Consider the following 23,658-nt stretch of genomic DNA (forward strand, 5'->3'; position numbering starts at 1 on the left):
ATGTAATGTGATCCATCATCTTTTATTGTGTGTGTGGTTTTAATTTCCTATATGATTATAGGTGTGGAAGAACTGAAGCCAGCTTTAGATTTACTTTGCTCAGCAATCAGAGAAAATGATTTGGAAGCTCAGAGTAAACACTTCTCTGAGCAGCTGCTAAACCTTACTTTGGCTTTTCTTAACAAACAAATCAGAGAGATTTTTATCCACACAAAAGGTAAGATTACTAACATGGATAACATGTAGTAGCTCATATCTGGTCCTGTTTCCATGAATAAGGACTAAATAGCACATCTTTATTTTTAAGATTCCCAAACTCTGTACACAGGTTCTAAGTTTTTCAAAACTATTCTCTTAGGATTCTCGCTCTCACAAATGAATTTAGGCTGGAGATTACGTTGAATCAGAGATCATATTTACAGGGAACGGGGAGATGAAAAGTTAGGCTGAATAAAATGCACATCAGCTGAAATAACTAAGATAAATAACTGATAAAGCTCGAGTATCAGGGAGGCCAGTAGGGGTCTGATCATGCAGCCTTAACTCATGTGTAACCCCCATTGGACTTAGTGGGAGATTTGCATGTATAAGGATGCAGGATCAGACCCTAAAAGGGCCAATGTGTAACATAAGAGTTGATATCTCTGTAAACTCCTAATTCTGAATTTCAAAAAGTAGCAAAGTATTATTTCCCCTGCCCCTTTCTTCTTCTATGGAAGACTTTTCCCTTTCCCTGCTCCCCAGGTTACAATCCTACTTCCAAAGCCTTGTGTCATGATCTTTCTGGCCAAAGAGAACAATATAGGACTCTTTAAAACCTGTAAATGCTACTCCCATATCAACCGGAAGGGTTGTTGTAGACCAACACAGTGGTTCTCAACCAGGGGTCTAAGGCAGAGGTAGGGAAACTACGGCCCGGGAGACCGTCCTGCCCCTGAGCTCCTGGCCCGGGAGGCTGTCCCTCCTCCCCTGCAGCCGCGTGGCGCAGTGCTCTGGGCGGCACGGCTGCAGAGCCCAGCCTGACACGGTGCTCTGTGCTGCGCGGCGCAGCTGCCTGTCCTGGTGAAGCTGTGGTGCCAGCCACCAGCGCTCCAGGCAGCATGGGCAGGGGGCAGAGGGGAGTTGGATAGAGGGCAGGGGGTGGTCAGGGGCATGGATAGAGGTTGGGGCGGTCAGAGGGTGGGGAATGGGGGTTGAATGGGGGCAGGGGTCCCGGGGGGGCAGTCAGGAAGGAGAGGAGGGGTTGGATGGGGTGGCAGGGGAGCTGTCAGGGGACAGGGAGCAGGGGGGGTAGATGGGACAGGGGTCCGGGGGGGGCAGTCAGGAAGGAGGGGGAGTTGAATGGGGTGGGGGGCAATTAGGGGTGAGGGGTCCAGGGTCGATCAGGGAGAAGGGGTGGTTGGATGGGGCAGGGGTCCCGGGGGGGGGGCAGTCAGGAAGGAGGGGGGGTTGGATGGGGCGGTGGGGGGCAGTTAGGGGTGGGGGGTCTGGGCGTGGTCAGGGGACCGAGAAGCAGGGGGGTCAGATGCGGGCAGGGGCTGGACCATGCCTGCCTGTTTGGGGAGGCACAGCGTCCCCTAACCGGCCCTCCATACAATTTCAGAAACCCGATGCGGTCCTCAGGCCAAAAAATTTGCCTGCCCCGGTCTAAGGCTTCCTGCGGGGCCACAATCAGGTTTCAGGGGGTTTGCCAAAACCTACAGGAGTTTTGCAGGGCCAGCATTAGAGTTGCTGGGGCCCAGGGAAGAAAGCCGAAGCTTAAGCCCCACCATGTGGGGATGTGTCTGAAGCCGAAACTCAAGCAATGTAGCTTCGCAGGGCCCCCTGTTGTGTGTACCACCAGGCAATTGCCCTGCTTGCTACCCCTTAACACCGGCCTGGGTTTTAATCTAGTGGATATACAGAAAACCAGTTGTTGTGGCACAGCTGGGCCATGGAGTCTTTATAGCATGTTGGCAGAGCTTCAAAGAGAGGTTAAGAACCCTGGACCAACACATTGGCTCACTCTCCCTTCTCCTGAGGCTGAGCTCCTGTCTCAGGAGTGCTCAGTAGTCCATGCCAACCAGGGGGAAAAGAGATCATAACCTAGAAACTGAACTCTGATCTCATGCAGTAGTGCACATAGCCGCTGGGAGACCATGACAGTCATTTTAACATGTTATGCACTATAAGTAAGGCAGTGAGTCTTTCACAGAAATCACCGTGACTTCTGCAGCGGCCGGTGTGGTTGACCCTAGGGCTGCAGGAGCTGCTCGGGCAGCCCTGGGGCCAGTCACTCCAGCCGCTGCTCAGGCGGTCCCAGGCAGCTTGTCCCAGGCTCTGCTGTTCTAGAGCAATGGTCTAGGAGTAGCAGCGGGGCCCCAGGCCGTCTCCCCCCCAGGAACAGCAAAGTCCACCAGAGTGCCCCACCCCACCCCAGAGCAGCAGCATCGTCTGCTGGAGCTCCCCGCTCCCCAGCACCTAAGATTTAGTTATGGGTATTTATAGTACAAGTCATGGACAGGTCAGGGGCCGTGACTTTTCATTTATTGCCTGTGACCTGTCCATGACTTTTACTAAAAATACCCATGACTAAATCGTAGCCTTAACTTCAGGTAGCACTTGGAATATTATATTAAAATGTTCGTATATTTTAAAGGTAACTTGTATAAATAAGAGTTGGTTGAATATAAATTTAATGTCAAAAATTAGGGCTCTGATCCTGCAGTGAAATCAGTGCAGGTGGGCCTGTGTGGAGCACCACTGTTATCATGGGCTTGCCCACACAGATTGGGGTCTCTGTTTGTACCATTGTGCTTTGTGTTCATTGAGATCAGAGATAAATGCTGAACTTTATTGAGCTCTAAGGGTTAGTGCTGTAGTGTTCATTTTATTTTTATTAAAGTGGCCCATTATTGCCCCCCACAGAACTCGATGAGTGCTTGCAGAAATGTGTGGATATTTTAACCACCTACATTATCGAACTTAGAACATTTATGATAAAGTTTCCTCGAAAGCAGACAAATCTCATAAATATAAGATGTGATTTTGATGAAGACATTCCCAGAACAGAACAAAGCCAAATGTGGGAAACACTCACTCCGGAGGTAAAAACAAATAATTAGTTTGGGGATATTAAATTCCCATGAAATGTATTAAAGGAAATGAACAGCATGGAGTTAGGTTCAAACTACTGAAAAAATAAGCAAAAATTAAATAAACTTGGTTTATATTTGCTATTCAAATAATTGCTCAAAACAAAAAGCACAAGGATTGTAAGCAGCGTACCTTGCAATTTCTACTGGAGAACAGATCTGTAGAAATTGGTTTTGTTTTTTTTTTCTTTTAGCAAGTTATTTTTGAGGCCATTTTAAACAACAGAATACCAGAGGCTCAGACGTTCTTCCGAGTGAATCAGAACCCTGCTCAGAGTCTTCAAGAGCTGATTCAAATAGGTTTTGAACTTGTTTATGACAGTCTTCTAAAGGGCAATGTCAAAGAGGCCTCAGAACTCATAAGGAATATGGTGAGTGATGTGTGATTAAAATACTGCTAAATCTGAAAGAATTTCCTTATGGCTAAAAAACAAACAAATGTACACTAGAAGTGGGTTTTTTGTTAGCGTCCCACAGCTGTTATGAATACACAAAACTTATTTTGAACAGTAAATAGTCAAATGAACATTATTTGTAGGAAAAATTGTCCACTAACATTCCTTCAAAACTTTTATGTAATATGCTGTGAATGTGTTGTGACAGATATAATGGTTAGGAAAGAACATAAAGACAATTCTTTCAGTTGAATAATCAGAAGTTGTTAATGGCTTGTTAAATACAGTTAATCTAGCTGTCTACCTGCAGTGTTTAGATACAGTATGCTGCTACCAGGTTTATATAGAAGAGAAATAAAATATTTTTCTTTACATATTTTTTCCTTGCTCTTTCAGTGTCTGTTTTGTCTGAGTAAAAAAAAACAAAACAAAAAAACCTTCTAGACCTTCAAGTCTAAAATACATTGAAGGAGAAGTGAAAGTTGCAGTATAATAACTTTTTTCAATCTGGGTGTCCTATCAAGAAGCTGGGTAGAACTCTCTTCACAGGAGAGGGAAAGGAAGCAGTTTATCCTAATTTTTTTCTTAACCCTTACTGGTTTCCTTACAGGTTGTTAGTCTTAGAGCCCCTAAAATGCATTTCACTTCTCTAGAAAGTCTAAGAACTCTTTGGAGGGACAGACATTTAGCAAGCTAAAGCATTTTAGAAATGTGATTAGAGAGTGTTCTCATAGTGACTTTGTCCCAATGCAATTTTATCATCTTTACATTAACTAGGTATATTCATTGTCTTTCTGCTGCACAGCTTCTCTTCTCATTCATGACTAACATTTAATGCCACTCCACCTGTGGAATTCAGAAGTGGTCCACAGTTATATTTTATATCAGATAAAATAAAAATTATACAAATTTCTAGATGAAGTAGTTTCAAAACAGAAAACTAAAACATTCTGTTTCAACCTTATCGAAAAGTTTTGTTTAGATATTTTTCTCCCCAAGTAAAATTTTGTCAAAATAATATGTTCCTGCAGAAGTCGTTGATAGACAAATTGGCATTTTGCAACAGAATGTTTCCCACATTATTCCTTAAATTATAATGCTCTTGCTTTAAATGGGAGGATCTTCTATTTCTACCTATTATTCTACTATAATAATTATAACTCTGCTTATCCTTTCCCCCCTACTTCTGCAATTCATTGCTTGCTACTTCTCATTAGTGATGAATGAGGATAGAAGTTGTGCAGCAGAATAAAAATTGTTACTGGATAATTTTCTTTGTTAGCAACTTTTCTCTTTATTCTACTTGTCACCCTCCCCTCCCTTGTATTCTGGTAAATGACTGGAATACAATTTGTAATCAATCAAAATTTTTCTCTAAAGGGAGATTTAGACATGTAATTGGTTTAAGTTTAATAGATCAAGGTTTTGTCATAATAATAATAATTGGTTGCTGGAGGGTTTCTCCACTTTTTGGAAGAACTTTTCTCGTGGCCTGAGCTGAAGAGTAGGGTTTAGCCCTGATGACTCCAGCACCAATGGTGGCCTCCCTCCAAATTCCACAGATGGGGGGGGGGGGCGGGGTGAGGGGGCGTTACCCATTAGTGATTGGTGAGAGAAACTGCTAACAGAATATTATGGCATAAAACATTTCTTTACTTACTGCCTTATGCTTCGAGTTCAGTATACCCATACTTAGTATACATAGGGGTGTGTATTTTCTGGACTTGAACACTGACAGCTGGCTATACATTTTATATCCAAAGGGATTAAAGAGATCAAACAGGCCCCAGGACATTTGCAATACTTCCGTTGGCTATATGCAGACTAGGGGAATGGAAGTACTGAATTCTCTCTCTTCTGATCTGTGGAGGGAAATATTATGGTACACATATTGAAGATGCTGAGCTTATGAAAGAGAATAATATGTGTTCTGTCATGAGTGACGAAAACTACTTCTACATATAGAATTTGTATTACGCTGTGTTATCTGTAATGGAAATTCTGATTTTTTTTATAGGGTTTTGATGTGAAAGAGCAGTTGCATAAGATATGTTTCTACACTATTGATAAAAACATACGCAACTTGTTGGTAAGTGGAGAAAAGACTTTTCTGACTTACATTATCAGTTGCACAGAACAGTTAACTTTTTGTACATCTGTATGTAGAATACACACTCTTCGCTATCTCAAAACCTCTCAAAACCCATCCTATACAAATTCTATTGTGCCCCCTGCAACCATGCACTGGTCTTAGATTTGTCGTTGCCTCCCCCCCCCTTTTTTTTTCCCATCTGCAGTTGAAGTTAAAATTGGTTGAAGTGACAGTTTATCCTGTCCCTGGTGCATTTCTTGCCTGACTTTATACACAGGATGAAATTCTGACTCCACTGAAGTCACTGTCAGACTCTCTTATTGACTTCAGTGGGGCCAGGATTTCACCACAGTCTGTTATACCACACTCACAGATCCCCAGGTTCCTTCCCCCGGATCACTTCTGTCTTAATGTTTTTATTATCAAAGAAGTCAGCAAAAAGATTAAGTTCTTTTTTATGTCATGACAATAATTTGTGAAATATATTTGTGATCAAAAGTAGTATTTTAATTTTACTCAAAGGTGAAAGTGTTGCAAGAACAAAACTATTTTTCTGAAAAAGAGAAGAGAGTGATAGCCTTTGTGCATCAGGTTGAAAACTTTTATTCGGGATCCTTCCAAGACAATAAAGAGATTCAGCCTCTTTCCAGGTAACATGGTTTAATTGCCTTTTTATCTTAAATGAACAACATAAGAACTATGGCAATCTAAGACTTGTATTCTGTAGGTTTTTCTGTGCTAACAAATGTGGACTTTTGTAATTCTCCAACTACAGTGGCATGGGGTTCCTGTTACGTAGGGTAAAATGTTTTTAAGAGCTCTGGAAGATGATTATTTTCTTCATGGACAGGACACTTGTTATCATGAACTTAGTGTAAAATCTTTGCAGACTACACTTGGTCGATCATTAGCCATAGAAGGATACCATTTTTTAATGGGCAAATATCTGTAAATGTTGATTTAGCTGTATATACAAACCAACAAAAAATATTTCTATCGATCATAATAGAAATTTACAGATAAGCAGCATTTTTTTTTCTTTGCCTGAGAACTTATTCCAGTCAAAATACAGTGATTTAGACTTAGGCTTGTGACATATGGACTAGCAAGTGAATAGTAAAAATAGGTATGCTTTGTTGATTTAAGGATAGTTACTGTGTATATTTTGACAGTTTGTATTTTTAGTGGTTTATAAAGCTTTTTTTGAATCTCAGCATCTACTGTCATTAAATAATTGTCTGGCTTCTCCATAGCTTTTGGCAACTGTAAAAATTTAAATTAATAAAAATCTAAAAAAAACCCCTTAAATATATAAACATTGATATTATCTGTCAATTATTAAAAAAAAATTCTTCTAGGCCTACTTCTTACTGTCAATTTTAGTGGAGGCCTTTTTATGTCACCTCTACTGTAAATAAAACAGTGGCTTATGCTGCTAGTGGCTTAAAAAAAAAAAGACTAATGTGATCCTTAGATGCATAAATGGGAATCTCAAGTAGGAGTAGAGAGATTAATTTACCTCTGTTTGGCACTGGTGCGACCACTGCTGAGTCCATTTCTGGTGTCAGCAATTCAAGAAGGATGTTGATAAACTGAAGAGGATTCAGAGAGGAGCCAGGAGAACAATTAAATAATTAGAAAACCTGTCTTATAATGATCAAGGTCTTTGAGTCTATCTGTTTAGATTAAAGATCAGTTTAAGGGATGAGTAGCGCCTACATGGAGAAAAAATATTTGAAAATGGACTTTTAGGTCCAGCAGATAAAGATATATCATGATCTAATGGCTAGAAGTTGAAGCTAAACAAATTCAGACTAGAAAAAAGGTGTACATTTTTAACCATGAGGATAATTAACCATTGGAACAGTTTACCCAGGGTCATAGAGGATTCTGCATCACCGGCAATTTTTCAATTAAGAATTGGATGTTTTCCTAAAAGATCTGCTCTATTAATCCTTTGGAGGAAGTTCTGTGGCCTATTTCATGCAGGAGGCCAAATTAGATGATTGTGGTGATCCCTTCTGGCCTTGGGATCTATGAGACATATACTATTGATAAAATAACTAGGTATACAAAACCAAGCTAATGACATGTTAAGACCTACTGGATGTATTGCTTACATTATGGTATTTCTTTATTCATTGCTTGAGGTACAATAGATGGCAGTTAATTTAAAAAAAGTGTTTTGGCTTTTGGTTACTTTACTTCTGTGGGTAACTACCATGTGGAACAATCCTTCACTGGCAGAGGAGCTCAGTGACTTAATAGGACTCTTCCATTGTTAACCTCTAATGAGAATTCTGTGAGCTGTAACATTCAGTGAATGTCTGTGTGTTGCAAAACATTTATCCATCTGTCTTGTACTAAAACCAGTGTTTCTGCAATTACCTGTAATACTGCTGTTTGCAGCACACATGGGATAGGTGAGGCACCAGCCAGTACAGATTACAGGTGCCCTTCCAACTTTGGAGTCACATGGTGAACCCTTTACTAGAGCTAGTGCAGCACGAATAACTGACTTTTCGGTTTTCTGGCAGTTCTGAAAAAAAAATTTTTTTTAAACTGTTCAGTTCAGAATGAACCAAAACTAAATTTTTGGCAAATTGAAAGAGTCAAGGGAAAGAAACCTACATTTTGGGTTGAACAAAATATTTTGAGCATTTTTAATCACAGTAAAGGCCATGAAGAGCTAGATTCACAAAACTGAGGTGGTGGTAATGCTCGTGCCCATGTATAATTGTTAGCCCAGTGATTAAGGCATTTACCTGGGATGTGGGAAACCCAGATTTGAATCCCTGCTCTGAAGCGGGGACTTGAAACCAGGTCTCCCCATCTCAGGTGAGAGCCCTGATCATTGGGTTTAGAGTCATCCTCATTCTACCCCAGAAATGACTATTCAAGTATTTTATGAAAAAGTAAAACATTATGGGGTTCACAATCAGGTCCTTAATTTTTATTTTCTCTTATGATAGTTCCTTAACGTTCGGTTGGAACACACATTCCTTAAATATTAGTGTTGCTGTTCAGGTGAATCATTTTTGTTTCAACACTATGAGTGTTCTATAATATTGCAAACTACAGAACTTGGAAATGAGAACATGCTAAGAGGCTTTATTAATATCATATTCATTATAAAACACACTTATTACAGTACATGTTATCTCAGTTCAGTTTGTACAGCATTGAATATTTACTACTGTGCCTAGCAATTAACTAGCTTTTTTCCCGCATTACATTCATTTGTTCCGAAGATACTAGTACATTATAAGCATTCCCAAAAATCTTTTTTGAAGATACAGATCTTGTTGGCAGGACCAGCTCTAGGCACCAGCAAAGCAAGCATGGGCTTGGGGCGGCACAATTCCAGAGGCGGCATTCTGGCCATCCTTTTGTGCTCTCGGAGCTTGGGGCGGCAAAAAACCTGGAGCCAGCCCTGCTTGTTGGTATCCCTTTTAAAGCACCACTAAAAATTATAAATAACAGCGTTAATGAATTTGTTAAATGTTCCAATACTGTGAACTACAGTTTAGTAAAACATCTTAATGGGTAAATATTTCTGCCAGTTTCAGGAATTGGAAAAAAGAACAAGATCTGTCCAGTCACACAGCTGTTTTGGATACATTCTTGACTTGTGACAAACCTCAGATTTACAACAGGGAGCACAGAATTATGTTAAACTGGGGTCAGTGGTGGGATCAGGATATTCAGGAAATGATTCTTCTTCCCAAAAGATCACATGAAGGCAAGTATTCCAGTACTAAGGAGTCGAAGAAATTAAACATTGAAAACTAAAGGTGCCTTTGTAGCATTGAGTTGTATTTGGGCTGGTGGAGCATAGATGTGGTGAGTTCAAGATGAGCAAAAGGGAGGTTCATAGAGTCAGGTTTGGTTTATTTTCACAGTTCCAGTATGAGGAAAGGTTAACTTGTGTTTTGGGAGAAAAAACTCAGATAAATTGTGAAATTTGGCTGAATCAGCCTTCAGAATGTGGGCACGAAAATGAGTCTACCCTTTGATGCTTTGGGGAAGAGAGGAAAGAGGCTAGCTAAAAAGGACTTCTCAAATAGTATTTTATATTGTGAATGACTTGCATGATGGTGGTTGTTCCAGAAAGCTGCTTATATTGTAGCATTTTGTTTTTCCACCATAAAGTTCTAACTAGTTATGACAGTGTATTTAATTTATTAGCAAAAGAATTGCATTGTATTAACAAAAGAAGAAACCTTGGATCCGTTCACCAGGTGTACATATGTGATTATAAAGGGTCTCACTGTTACCCTAATGTTATTTGTGTGTGTTTGTTTTATTTTAAACACAGAATTCAAGTCCTGTAATCCTGCGGTTCTTTGGATGTATCTGACATCCCAGCATGACTGGCTTAACATTTGCTCATGGATTGAAGAATCCCAGCCACATAGTCATACCTTATTTCAACAAGCTAACTGGCCTTCTCTGACACCAGATATTATTGACCAAAATACATTCTGCAGCAGCTATATGAGAAATGAAATATTAGACAAGCTGGCTAGGTAAGTGTCCTCACTGTGTTAATACTAAGTTTACCTTTTCAGGAGAACCAGAATCTGATGTAGAAGTGTATGCATGTAAAATCTAAGATATACATTTAATTGTAATGATGTGGTATTTTGATTTAAATAGATTTAACCATTTACGAAGTGTGGGCTCAGTCCAGGATTCTTTGCATACCCAAAACTCCCATTAAATGTAATGAGAGTCTTACAGGCATAAGAAAATGCACGATCAGCCCTTAGTTCTCATGCACAACAGTTTCTGCTACCTATTTTAGCTGCCATATTTTATTCTATTTTATGCCATATTTATTTTATTACCTATGTTAGTTGCCATAAATGTAATGTTTCTTTCTCTCCCACTTTTTCACAGTGAACTCCATCAGTTAAAACTAATATATAGTGCTGTGAGATCATCGTAAGGAAATATACTGTTGCATGTTATGCAGTAAAACAATTCAGTGTCGGCAGAAGATCTCTTATTTAGCCATTCAGTGAAGATATCTTCAGCTGAGACAACTGCTCAATTTAAAAGCGTGTGGTTTATCTTTTTCTTGCTAGAAATGGAATTTTTGTCCCATCTGAACAAGACGACTTTGAACTCCTCCTCCTAAGATTGAGCCATATTGGAGGAGTGATGCAAAATCCACATCCTGTTCCAAAATACAGTTCTGCGAGTGGTTTGGATTTCCACACCCATTTCATCCTCTATTGTTTAGAACGTAGTCTGCAGCATCTGCTATACACATATTTAGACTATTACAGGTACAACTACTTGGATTTATTCATCAGTATAAAAAAAGTGTTTTATATGCAGATCTTTATAAAACTGGAAGCTGGTAAAATACAACTTAAATAGTCGGTGATGAGAATTTTCCAGTGCAACTTAGGTCATAGAATCAATCACAGAATCATAGACTTTAAGGTTAGAAGGGACTATTATGATAGTCTAGTCTGACCTCCTGCTCAACAGAGGCCACAGAATCTCACCCACCCACTCCTGTATCAAACCCCTAACTTATGTCTGAGCTATTGAAGTCCTCAAATCGTGGTTTAAAGACTTCAAGGTACAGAGACTCCTCCAGCAAGTTACCCGTGCCCCATGCTGCAGAGGAAGGCAAAAAAACCACATGGCCTCTGCCAATCTGCCCTGGAGGAAAATTCCTTCCTGACCCCAAATATGGTGATTGGCTAAACCCTGAGCATGTGGGGAAGACTCGCCAGCCAGCCACCCAGGAAAGAATTCTCTGTAGTAACTCAGATCCCATCCCATCACAGGTCATTGGTCATATCTACTGCTAATAGTCGAAGATCAATTAATTGCCAAAATTAGGCTATCCCATCATATCATCCCCTCCATAAACTTATCAAGCTTAGTCTTGAAGCCAGATGTGTCTTTTCCATCCACTGCTTCCCATGGAAGGCTGTTCCAGAACTTCACTCCTTTGATGGTTAGAAACCTTCATCTAATTTCAAGTCTAAACTTCCTGATGTCCAGTTTATATCCATTTGTTCTTGTGTCCACATTGGTACGGAGCTTAAATAATTCTTCTCCCTCCTTGGTATTTATCCCTCTCATATATTTATAGATAGCTATCATATCTCCTCTCAGCCTTCTTTTGGTTAGGCTAAACAAACCAAGCTCTTTGAGTCTCCTTTCATAAGACAGGTTTTCCATTCTTTGGATCATCCTAGTAGCCCTTCTCTGTACCTGTTCCAGCGTTAGCTTTTTTTCATGACCATATCACATTGGCGGCTCATAGCCATCCTGTGATCAACCAGTTCTCCGAGGTCCTTCTCCTCCTCTGTTACTTCCAAGTGATGCGTCCCTAGTTTATAACAGAAATTCTTGTTATTAATCCCTAAATGCATGACCTTCCACTTTTTGCTATTAAATTTCATCCTATTACTATTACTCCAGTTAACAAGGTCATCCAGATCTTCCTGTATGATATCCCGGTCCTTCTCTGTATTAGCAATACCTCCCAGCTTTGTGTCATCCGCAAACTTTAATAGCACATTCCCGCTTTTTGTGCCAAGGTCAGTAATAAAAAGAATAAATAAGATTGGTCCCAAAACTAATCCCTGAGGAACTCCACTAGTAACCTCCTTCCAGCCTGATAGTTCACTTTTCAGTGTGACCCGCTGTAGTCTCCCCTTGAACCAGTTTCTTATCCTACTTTCACTTTTCATATTGATCCCCATCTTTTCCAATTTAGCTAATAATTCTTCATGTGGAACTGTATCAAATGCCTTACTGAAATCGAGATAAATTAGATCCACTGTGTTTCTTTTGTCTAAAATATCAGTTACCTTCTCAAAGAAGGAGATCAGGTTGGTTTGACACGATCTACCTTTTGTGAAGCCATGTTGTATTTTGTCCCATATTACCACTGACCTCAATGTCCTTAACTACTTTCTCCTTCATAAATTTTTCCAAGACCTTGCATACTACAGATGTCAAACTACCAGGCCTGTAGTTACCTGGATCACTGTTTGGGAAGAAGGACTGTTTAAAGGTGGTTAGAGTCAGTACAGTACTGACTCCATGAAAAGATTGGGGAGAGAGAGATACTGAGCTTTCAGGTGTAGCTTTTTCCCATAACTAGCACTGTAATGGCTTGACGTTGTAGTTGCAGTTTTGGCTCTCAAATGTAATCCAGAGTTTAACACTGAGCTCAGACCATCACTTCTTGATTTCCTCTTGCCATCTGATGTTAGTTTCCTTTGTGTCATCCTTGATGGCAACTGCTTTCATACCATTTCGGATTTAAGGGAAAGCATTACAATTGTGACCATTTGAAACAGAGCACTGATTTAAATAATTTGATCTTAATAGTGAGTTAATTAATTAATTTTATTATAAACAACCTGTCTGAATCAGGCTCCGGTATGGCCAAACTCTTGACACACGTTGACTGCTAAATTCATTGCAAGATTACCTCTAAATCAGAACTAGTTAAGACTCTGGGAGAAGAGAAAATGTATTTGCTTTAAGAACAATTCCCCCCTCTCCTCCCAGCCCTTCTGGCTAAGGAGTAAACAGTAGTTTGAAGTAGATCATAGTCATCGAGATTACTGTTCTATCCTGTTCTAGCAGAATGAAAATTCCCCAGCAGTCATTGTTAGGGTACGTCGACTCTTTGAGCTGGGAGGTGTAACTCTCTTCTGCCTAGTGCGCTAAAAATAGTGTAGTCGTGGTGACACGAGCAGTGAGAGCTGCTCCAGATAAGCACCAAGTGCCTCGGACGGGCATGTCTTGGGGCAGCGAGCCCTTTCTGCTGCTCATGCCACTGTGGCTACAGTCTTTTTTTTCAGTGTGCCAGCTCAAAGAGCCCTCAGTAGCTATGTCTCCTCTGCTCGGAATCTAGATGTACCCATAGAGGGAATGGTTGTTAAACAAGTGAGAGAGTCCGTAGATTTAGTTCTTTTAGAAATGCCTGACCCAAAGAGTGCAACATAGTAACTGTTTAGAGAAGAGAATGGTGATTGTACATTGTTGCTTTTTATTAATGCATTTTATATTTTTATTATGCTACTGTTCTTGCCTTGTTTTCAGTTTAACTCCTTCGAATTGTCCTGTTTTGGATAAAAAGGAATTGCATGAGGCTCACCCCTGGTTTGAATTTCTAGTGCAGTGTCGAGGGGTTGCCAGTAACCCAAGAGGTAGGATCCCAGCTTTCATTCATTTCACATACACATGATGAGTTCATCCAAAGAAACATCAACTGGCGGCAGTGATGATTGCCTTAGTTAGTAAAAATCTAAACAGAAACAGTGCACACAGCACTACATTTACAGCTAATGCCTCCTCTGGGTCTTCTGGCATGTGCTGGCTTATCAGTGTCTTAGATTATATGTTCCCCTGGCTAGGTTGGTTTTTAATCAATGGCACTGAAAGTCAAAAGGACTTGTGCTCTTAACTCATTTAGATACTTTGGAAATCTCATTAATCTTTAATGGGGCCAACCATTTCATCATTGCTTAACAAATAAATAACTCTTGAATGAAGCTTGCATTTATTATTTCAGAAAATATGTACATAAGATAAAGAATTGCTCTGTAATGCACTGTAAAAATATGGGACCAGATTCCCATCCTCTTCCTATAGGCTGAATTCCTATTTAAGCTCAATAGGAACATTGTCAATACATTGGAGGAGTTTTAGGATCATGTCTGCCCATCTATATAGTGTGCCATCTGCATGAGTTTAATAAAGTAATTTTTCTTAATCCTGAATCAAATTTAAAATATGAATAATTTAATAATATAATTGTTTTTTCAGAGAAGAAAAATCTCACTTTTTTTCTCTTTTTCCAGATCCAAAGATGATATTTCAGGCTAGTCTTGCAAATGCTCAGATCTTGATTCCTAGTAATCAAGCTAGTGTGAGCAGCATGCTGTTGGAAGGACATACACTTTTAGCACTTGCAACCACAATGTATGCACCTGGCGGTATAGATCAGGTACTTAATATGTCAGCTATTTCTGGAAACTTACTCCTATCACTAGAAGCTGAAAGCCCGTGCTGTCACATGGGTGTAATTCGTAAAGTCACGTGTGTTTTTAAAAAAAAAAAAGTGGGGGGGGGGGCTGAAAATGGTTGAGAACTTAAAGGTTGGATGGTAACAGACTGCAAATCCCAGTGATGATTGAACAGGTAATGTTCTAAACATAGAGCTCTCAACCAGGCTTGTAGCTGTTTCCATTGCTTCACTCCATGCTTCATTTCCATCGGCTTCAGAGTGATGATTGGGGTTGTTGTGTGTGCTGGCTGTGTTGTGTGGGTAGTTGTTGATTTGAGTTGTGCTGGGACAGCTGTGTGGGTGGCAAATCAGGGATGTATGCTGTGGTAAGGGGCCATGCGGGGGTTATTGCACATGCTGCTATGTTGTGTGGGTGGTTGTGCTAGATCTCTTGGTTTGTGTGGGTGGCAGTTGGGCACATAGATGAGCTGAGTAATCCACTATCTGTACAGTCTCCCTCACAACCAATGAAATTGTTGCATGCAAATTAGATGTAGAGTAAGGTAATTGGTTGAATTATCTCTGATATCACAATGGTGTAGGACTCCTGACATGGCATAGATACATGCCTTACTGTAGCTGTACAGCGTGCGGGTATAATTTGTAAAGTCAAAATGAGAACTTCATTTGGACAGTAACAGAACACAAATCCAAGTGATGACTGAACTTGGTGATATTCTGAACAGAGAGGTTTCAACCATGCTTGTAACTGCTTCTGTTTTATCCCATTGACTCAGACATTTAGGCTTCAGAGTGACACAGGAGTGATAATCTTGGTCTCTTTCTACATAGATTATGAAAACAAAATGAGATGTTGTCTCAACTCAATACAAAGAAATACACAAATGCAACCACATAACTTCCTTTCACAGAGATGGGAGTGTTCCTTTGGAGTAGTATGTTTCAATACATAATGAAAAATTGATTAAAGGTTACTTTTAGTTTCAAAATAATGCTACTGATGAGTACAATACCTTCTTAAAGTGGTTATGTTTTAGGTGTAGATAACAATGAAGTACAGAAGCCATTAGGATTGGCTGTTAAGGTGGTAGAATGTGTTTCTAAACTTTTCCTATACTTTTTTTTAAAAGTAGCTGTAGTTAATAGATATTAACAGGGTTATTTTCCACGCTTATATTTTATATCATAGAAAAGTTTCTTGTAAGTGTCAAAGTAGGTGCCCTTTGTTTCACTTACTCAAAACCTCTGATTTTGAACCACAAAGTCTGTGCTCTGATTAAACAGTTAGTGGGAATGTGTGACTTAGCTGGTGTGCTATTTTGCTCTGAATAGGTGGGATTCAGCTTCCACTTTTCAACTGTTTGTCAAGTTATGAATCATGGCACATAACAGAAAATGTGCTTATTGGTTTATTGTTTTGTAAAGACTTAAAATATAAGCATGTTTAATATCTTTTTATTAAATATACTGCTTCATGTTTCAGATGTGACTTCATTTAACACAAACAGTTTAGTTGTTTGCTTGTGTATAATAGTGCAGTGACTGCTGAAAGAGGTGTTTTTAGAATAATTCTCAGGGATATCCTTGGATATTTTTCTGGACTGTAAATCATGAAAGTTTTGTAACAAATTCAACATCTAGTGCTCTGTCTTGCATTTCTTGAACACCCAATGTATTTCTATTGGTTTGAGGTAGGTAGGTAGTTTGGGATCTTCAGTTTTGGGTGTACAAGGAATGCAGGATCATGCTCATGTACAGTTACTTTTTTTTTTTATGAGTGAAATGTTCTGTTCTTATTTCCTTTCAATCTAGGTTCTTCAGAATGAAGATACTGAAAAGCCCCTGAAGAAGGTGGATCCACAGCTGTTAAAAATGGCATTGACGCCTTACCCCAAACTCAAAGCTGCTCTCTTTCCGCAGAGCACTTCTCATGGAATTTTGCCACCTGATATCTCACTCTACCATCTTATGCAGGTATATATAATGCATTGTAAATGAAGCTGCATATCAAAGTGAATGCAAGAATTTCAGAGAAGTTCCGTTTTGAGCTACAGACACTTTGAAAGTATGTGTTCCCATCTCGATTTAGCACAAGTGTGAAGGAGTGACTTGCTGGCTGGTGCACCCCTTCGTGGCTAGGTGTGGCATAGCAGGTGCTTCTCTCAGGCCCCCTGCTGATGGGTGCTCCATTTCTGCAGTGGTCTGCTTCTTCTTGTGACTCACCCTTCCAGACTGGTCCAGTCCTATCCCATCTGGGTAACAGAGTCCCTCCCACAAAACAGTAGTCCAGTGACTGTACACCATGTCTTCAGCCCAGCTCTGGGCTCAGTGGTCCTTACACTTTTTATCTCCAGGGGCTTTCACCACCTTTTTCAGTGGTCGATAAAGTAACCCAGGCCTTCCCTTTACTTTAGGTTCCAGGCTCAGCTAATATTTGCTTCCTCATACTCCATGGCGACTCCCTGAACTACTGAGCCTGTCTCTAGGCCCTTTTCCTCAGCCCCTTCCTGGGATCACTCCTCCACAGATTATTTGCCCCTTCCCAGACTCTGCAGAGCCCTTTCTGGCTCTTGTACTGAGTGATACCTCCTAGGACTTTCACCCTGGAGGCCCAGCTCCTGTCTGCCTCTTCCAAGGCTGTGTGTGTGTGTCTCTCTCTCTCTCTTTCCTCTCCCTGGCATCTGCCCTTTTGTCAAGGCTTACTACTGGACTTTGCTCCACCCCTGTGGTTTCCCAACGCTTCTCCTAGCCCTTTGTCAGTGTTCCCTCCTTAGGAGAGGATCCCAGGGCCTACTCTCCCCCAGCTTCCTGTCCCCCAGCCCCCTCTCACTGCTCTGAGCTGCTCCCTGTGTGAACAACACCTAGTTCCTCCTCAGCTGCATCTGATAATGAATTGGTTCTTGTGCCACCAAGTGGGTTAATTGAACCCCCAGGCTCCTGTTATCCCTTTTGCTGCCAGCATGGAGTATATACTTCATCAGACCAAAAATTATGAAACTTGTATTAAAGCAACTGTAACAAGGTTGAGACTTACCAGTGCAGTACCTCCTGCTGGTTGACTTGGGAATTAGCTCAACTCCAGCTCCAGAGCACCCTCTGCTGGCCGGTGTCTTGCCTGCCTCAGGCCCCATGTCCCTCCCAGACCCTGGGATTCTGCCCCCAGCAGTACCCCCTTACTCTGGGTTCCCCTTCCAGGGGAACCCCAGTCCTCTAAACCCACCTTGCTGCAGTGGCTACAGCCAGTCATCATCTAGCCCCCTCTCACTGGGACAGACTGCAGTCTGTAATGACCACTCGTCATTGGCAAGCGGGTAAGACCAGCTGCTCTGCCTATTCCCCAGGCTGCACCTCTGTAGCCCCAGTACCTTTGTAGGCCTTCACCAAGGCCTGCAGTCCGGGGGTTTACTAGGCTGGAGCTCCCCAGCTCCTCTTCCCTTCCCCAACATGGCTCTGCTTCAGGTGCCTTCCTCTCAGGCAGCCAGGCCCTTCCCAGTCCAGAGCTAGAGTGAGACTCCTGCAGCTCCTGGCCCCCAGCTCTCTTATCAGGGCCAGTTGGGCCCTGATTGAGCTGGCTACGCCTGTGGTCAGCTACTCCCTCAGCTGCTCTCACTTCTTTTCCCAGCCGCAGCCCTCTCCAGGGCTGCTTTTAACCTCTGTTCTAGGGGAGTGGGGCAGCCTCCCCACTACAGCATCTATATTGTAATTTGATAGATAATTTTTAAATGTTGTTTGTTAAGGCTCAAACCCGATCATTTATGGAAAAAGTCTGGACTACGCTCCTAGGCTGACTTGATTTCACAACTGAACGTAGAATAATATACTGTTATATTTTACTCTGCAAATCCTGGGATTTGGGACTGACACTAAGGCTTCAGGCCAAGATTTTAGACAGTGGGTGGCTGAAGTTAAGCTCCTAAATCCATATTTAGGCACCTAAATAAGTGGCCTGATTTTTCACATATGCGGCAATCCCAGGCTCCAGTGAAAGCTGGCAGCTCTAGGATTATGTTGTTAGTATTTTCAATAGGCAGGTTATCAACTGTCACTGAAAATTAGAGTTATTTTTTTAATTAAGTGGAGGAGGAAGGAGAGTGAGACCTAGAATGAAAGGATGGGTGAAAATGGAGGGACACCATACAGACAGTCACATGAAAGCTCCTTGTTGGTAGATCTCCTTGGCTTAAGTTAGGTGGGTGATGAGATGACCTCCTAATAGCTGGGAATAGTCTACTGGACTCATAACTACTAGAACAGCAGTAGCCGCACTAAGACCACCATTCAGCAAAGCACTTACGCACATGCTGTCCCACTTAAGTATGTGCTTAAAGTTGCAGTCACAACCGGGTCTTGTATGAGTTGAAAATATGTGCTTCCCAGAAAGAGCTGCCTGAGACATTTGTTACTGCAGCAGGAGCAAGAGCTTTACTATCAACTGCTAGAGATTCCTGAAGTGTTTTTTTTGGTTCTAATTGGCTTTAAAATCATGATGCTTTGAACAGTTTATCTGCATATATTTTGTTTTTAATTTTTCAGTCATTAGCGCCTTTTGATCCCACTAAATTATTTGGCTGGCAGTCGTCAAATACTCTTGCCATAGCAGGTAATTAATTTTAAAATGTAAAATACTTGTGTTTAGGCTACGAACTTTGAATGAAGTACTTTTCAGTGGATATCACAATTTGCCCCTTGCTGGGCACAGACATTGTTCAACCCCGGTTCTCTGAGGTACTGGTACAGGCCTTTTACTCCTCTAACTTTCCTCTCGGGACACTTGACAGCCTGTGAATATCCTGGCTGCTTTCCCTAATTCTATTCTGAAAGTCTTCCAGATCTCTTCAGAACCCACCAGTTGACTACACCTCTGACCCTGGGTTTGAAAAACCACTAAACTTTTATTTGACCAGAGTAAACATAATCATAACAATAGCTTTCAGCAACCTTCTACAGGGCTGCTAGAATAATATGGATAGTGGGAGTGCTGAGAGTCATTGAACCAAACTGTAAACCCTGTGATGTGATGGAAACCACTTCAAGCCCGGGGGTGCTGCAACATCCCCAGTTCCCCTACTTCCAGCACCTATGACCTTCTACTTATTCCCAAAGGGAATGCCTAGACTTATAAGAGCCCAGCAGTGCTTCCCTCCCCGAACACAGTCTAGCTATTCAACCCCCTGTGTGATCCTGCTCCCTCCCTCTCTACTCAGGAGCCAAGTGATGACCCTTAACACTCAAAACACCCTGAAGTTCTGAACATGTAGTTCAGGTGAAGCTTCCATTCAGGAGTTTGAGACTTTGTGTCTCTGTGCACCAGTGACACGTGCTCTTTTGGTCTTCAACGACATACCCCTATAAAAACACTTAACAATTTTGGTTGACAACATTTACCCTACAACAACATCTCATATACCATTTCAAGTTAACATATTCCTTTCTCCACAGTAGAATTGCGCAGTAAATTACTCTTTTCAGTAGGTATTCCTCTGTATAAAAATATTTCTTATATTTTTCTAAAGGTTTTGTTTTAAAATGGTTGTTTACAAAGGTGTTATTGGGTCTGGCTACAGCACTTAGTTTCCTCATGATAGAATGGGGAATATCTGAATGTTAGTGGAGCTTTTTCCACAAGAAATGTTGTATAAAACAATAATCTTTACAAACCTACTGTGAATTAGATAAGTAATATGTTCCCTCTGACAGTGAGAGCATCCTTGCCTCAGTTTACTTAAGTGACCTGCCCATGGCAATTTAAACAAAAGTCAGTGCCAGAGTTCCAGTTGTACGGGAACCAGAATTAGAATTTGAGTGGTACTGGAAAGTTTAATAATTTAAAGCAGAGCTAGTGTGGTATTTGGTTTCCTCTTCCATAGAAGTTGTTGAGTAGCAGAAAGATATCTCCCAATTTTTAAATCAAACATTTATGCAATTAAGAAACACTGTGACATTCTTTCCAGACATCTCAAGTGACCTCCCTCATTTCTCGTCCCCTGATTTGGTAAACAAATATGCCATAATGGAACGACTGGATTTTTCCTACTACTTGCACCATGGACGCCCATCATTTGCTTTTGGTACCTTTTTGGTCCAGCAATTAGTAAAGAGCAAATCCCCAAAGCAGCTGTGAGTATTTTAAAAAATAATAGTTGCCATGTGAATATATAGCGGCATGCTAGGAAAAAATTAAAATGAGAAGCAGGAATGTCCTGCTAGAAATACCCCCAGCATTCTATTTTGAAATGTCATTTATTGTGCATCACATATAGATGTTCACTACAAAAAACATTTTAAGGACAAAAAAAGTGAAAAACGGTGAAAATGAAAAGTATAGATTAAGTGGTTGTGGTGGAGTTTTAGGCCCAAGGAAGTTGATTTTTGAAAATAGCTTTATGTAAGTAAAATGGGATATAGAGTGTTTATATGAGTTAGTATATGAGGGGCGGAATATAGATTTGGTTAATAGGTTGTTGGGGGTGTGGTTAATATATACAGTCTGCTCTTAGAAACAAAGGTCATCCAGTTTCTTCATACCCATGCCAAATCTGTTTTACCTGAGTGGAGTATTCACGTTAATAATGATTTCAGGATTGGACCTAGACTTGAAAACTAACATTAGATAAAGGGAAAATGCCTGTTTATTTTTTCTTTCCTTATCGGTTCCTTCACTAACGGTATTAATTTCCCTGTTTAAACTAAAGAAAACATAATTTAATTTATATAAGTTATTTAGCAAAATATAAAACGCAATCCCAGAATCTGACACACAAATAAGAAATCAGTCTTAAAGTACATTAACCAAAACAATAGGACAGGTTGCTTTTTTTCATCTTCAGTGTATATATGTGGCATTTTATTTGTATTAATTAGTGTGAAAATGACACCATCAATCTGAAATCTAATACACTTCAAAAAGTTAAAAGTAGTTACTTAGTACACCTGCCTTTGTGTCTCCGTGCTACATTGTGTTGTCTTAAAATAATCTTTTCCTATTTTTAATGTTTTGTCTCTTCTGTTGCTGTGTGAAACATAAGCAAAAAGGTAACTTCACTGACTATATGAGGGAAACAGTGAAAATGTCTATGGGGAATTGCTGCCAACTGTACAAACTAAACACACTGGGGAAAAGATCATTATTTCTTCTCTATATATCTCTTTAGTATAGTAATTTTCGATGTTGTTTCTAAGATTAGTAGGTTATTACACATCTTCAGGCAGAAGTGTGTCTAATTTAACTGTCACTTTTAGTATGGGTGGGGGTTTGATACTATAGAAACATTCATTTGTTCACTCACTTTTTATGGTACCAGGGGCTAGATCCTTTTTCTCCTAGTGCCTGAACTGAAAGAGCAACGTCACTGGGAGACTGTTCAGAGAAGCGGCATCTTTTCTCTAGAGAGAGACTGTACTTTTATGCTGGAGTTCAGGTCATTTTTCAAGAAGAAAACCCTTCTTCTTGAAAGAAGCGGCGGCCAGCACATCCCTCAGCCAGCACATCCCTCGGCCCGCGCTGCTTCCCGCAGCCCCCATTGGCCGGGGACGGTGAACCACGGCCAGTGGGAGCTGTGATCAGCCTCACCTGCGGACGCTGCAGGTAAACAAACCGTCCGAGCCTGCCAGCAGATCTCCCTGACGGGCCACGTGCCAAAGGTTGCCGATCCCTGGACTATAGCGTATGACTCCCTGTTTACTGCTGGAAAGTATTGCAGACACTCCATTTGCTAGATTAGAACATCAGCGTAATTATGTTGTCACATTTCACATGGGCAAGGCCAAAGAGGCATTACTGTGGGGTTTTTAAATAGAGGGTGAGATATTTCTTATAGTCCTATAGCCTCCAAGTATCCTACATTATTATGCTAATTACTATGGTAATATAATGTATATGCACATAAATACATACGTGAGTTTCTGTATGTAGATACGTGCATATATATTGCCATAGTAATGACCATAAGAACATACAATACTTGTAGGCTACAGGACTACAAGAAAAATCTTGCCCCCATCTGTCTACCCACCCACACTCTGTAGGTAACAAATGAAACTTTTCTCGCTCTATTTGAAATAAAGTACATTTCAAATATTCAGTGGGAGTATTCAGGTGCAATTCTGAACATGCCCTGGTTGCATTGTCACTAATAACATTGCCTGCATATCAGAATAATTTTTCTAAATTACGGAATCATTTTCTTTGGCTTCAAGGTTTTATAAAAGCTTATTGAAACAAATTGCAATTTTAAGGTATGTCCTTTTTAACATTTTTCTTGTGGGATGTTTATTTTCTTTCCTATATTCAGGTCCACATTTGCCCTAGGCAGTTAACATATTTTCAGCACAATTAAACTTATTCCAAATTCACTTGATTATATTTTTCAGCAATTGTAGGTATTAGCTTATGTTGTGAATTATTGTGTTTTGAGATTTCAGTCATAATTTCTATTGAATTAACTTTAACATTTCCTTTATTTTAGGATTCAGCAAGCAGGGAATGAAGCCTACGCTCTAGCTCTTTCTTTCTTTTATATACCTTCAATAGGAGCAGCATGCATTTGTTTTCTAGAGTTACTTGGTCTTGACAGCCTTAAACTTCGGGTTGATATTAAAGTTGCAGATATAATTTGGAGCTTCAAGTCTAGAAATGAAGACTCTCAACACAATTTAATAAGAGAAGCCTTGGGTAGAGTACACTTTTGCATATTTTATAATTATTGAGCAGTATAAAACAGCTATCAGAGGATGAAGGGGGTTATGGTGCCCAGCCCGAATAATGTCCAGGGAATGTAGGAGGAGCACCCTTTCTTTAAGGAGTTAAGAGCTTTGCCATTCTTACATACCCATTTTTCACTAATCTGTGAAGGGGTAATCCCATGGTTAATCCAGACTCGGCCTACTGATAAAATAGCAAAGGGTCTGTATGCCAAAGGGACAGCTGGAACTGGAATAATTGTACATGTCTCATATGCAACACATTGGTGTCAGTCTGCTACCCATAGGCATAGAGTAATAGCTCTTTCAAAAATGGTAGTC

At 40.5% G+C, this 23,658-nt stretch overlaps 1 protein-coding gene across 4 annotated transcripts in view; it reads left to right on the forward strand.

The window, feature by feature from the left end:
• The window catches only part of SPG11 (SPG11 vesicle trafficking associated, spatacsin), a 65,854-nt gene that overhangs the window by 12,215 nt on the left and 29,981 nt on the right, over positions 1-23,658 (forward strand). For all 4 annotated transcript variants that reach the window (XM_073304525.1, XM_073304528.1, XM_073304527.1 and 1 more), the window contains 14 exons: positions 62-217; positions 2,908-3,086; positions 3,329-3,505; positions 5,547-5,618; positions 6,144-6,271; positions 9,185-9,363; positions 9,940-10,150; positions 10,712-10,915; positions 13,710-13,816; positions 14,471-14,616; positions 16,450-16,611; positions 19,171-19,237; positions 20,589-20,754; positions 23,103-23,308. In XM_073304525.1, coding sequence (XP_073160626.1) covers positions 62-217; positions 2,908-3,086; positions 3,329-3,505; positions 5,547-5,618; positions 6,144-6,271; positions 9,185-9,363; positions 9,940-10,150; positions 10,712-10,915; positions 13,710-13,816; positions 14,471-14,616; positions 16,450-16,611; positions 19,171-19,237; positions 20,589-20,754; positions 23,103-23,308 — 2,160 coding nt within the window. The remainder of the gene's footprint in view (positions 1-61; positions 218-2,907; positions 3,087-3,328; positions 3,506-5,546; positions 5,619-6,143; positions 6,272-9,184; positions 9,364-9,939; positions 10,151-10,711; positions 10,916-13,709; positions 13,817-14,470; positions 14,617-16,449; positions 16,612-19,170; positions 19,238-20,588; positions 20,755-23,102; positions 23,309-23,658) is intronic.

Source organism: Lepidochelys kempii, chromosome 10 (assembly GCF_965140265.1).
Source record: "Lepidochelys kempii isolate rLepKem1 chromosome 10, rLepKem1.hap2, whole genome shotgun sequence".
NCBI classification, from domain to species: Eukaryota; Metazoa; Chordata; order Testudines; family Cheloniidae; genus Lepidochelys; species Lepidochelys kempii.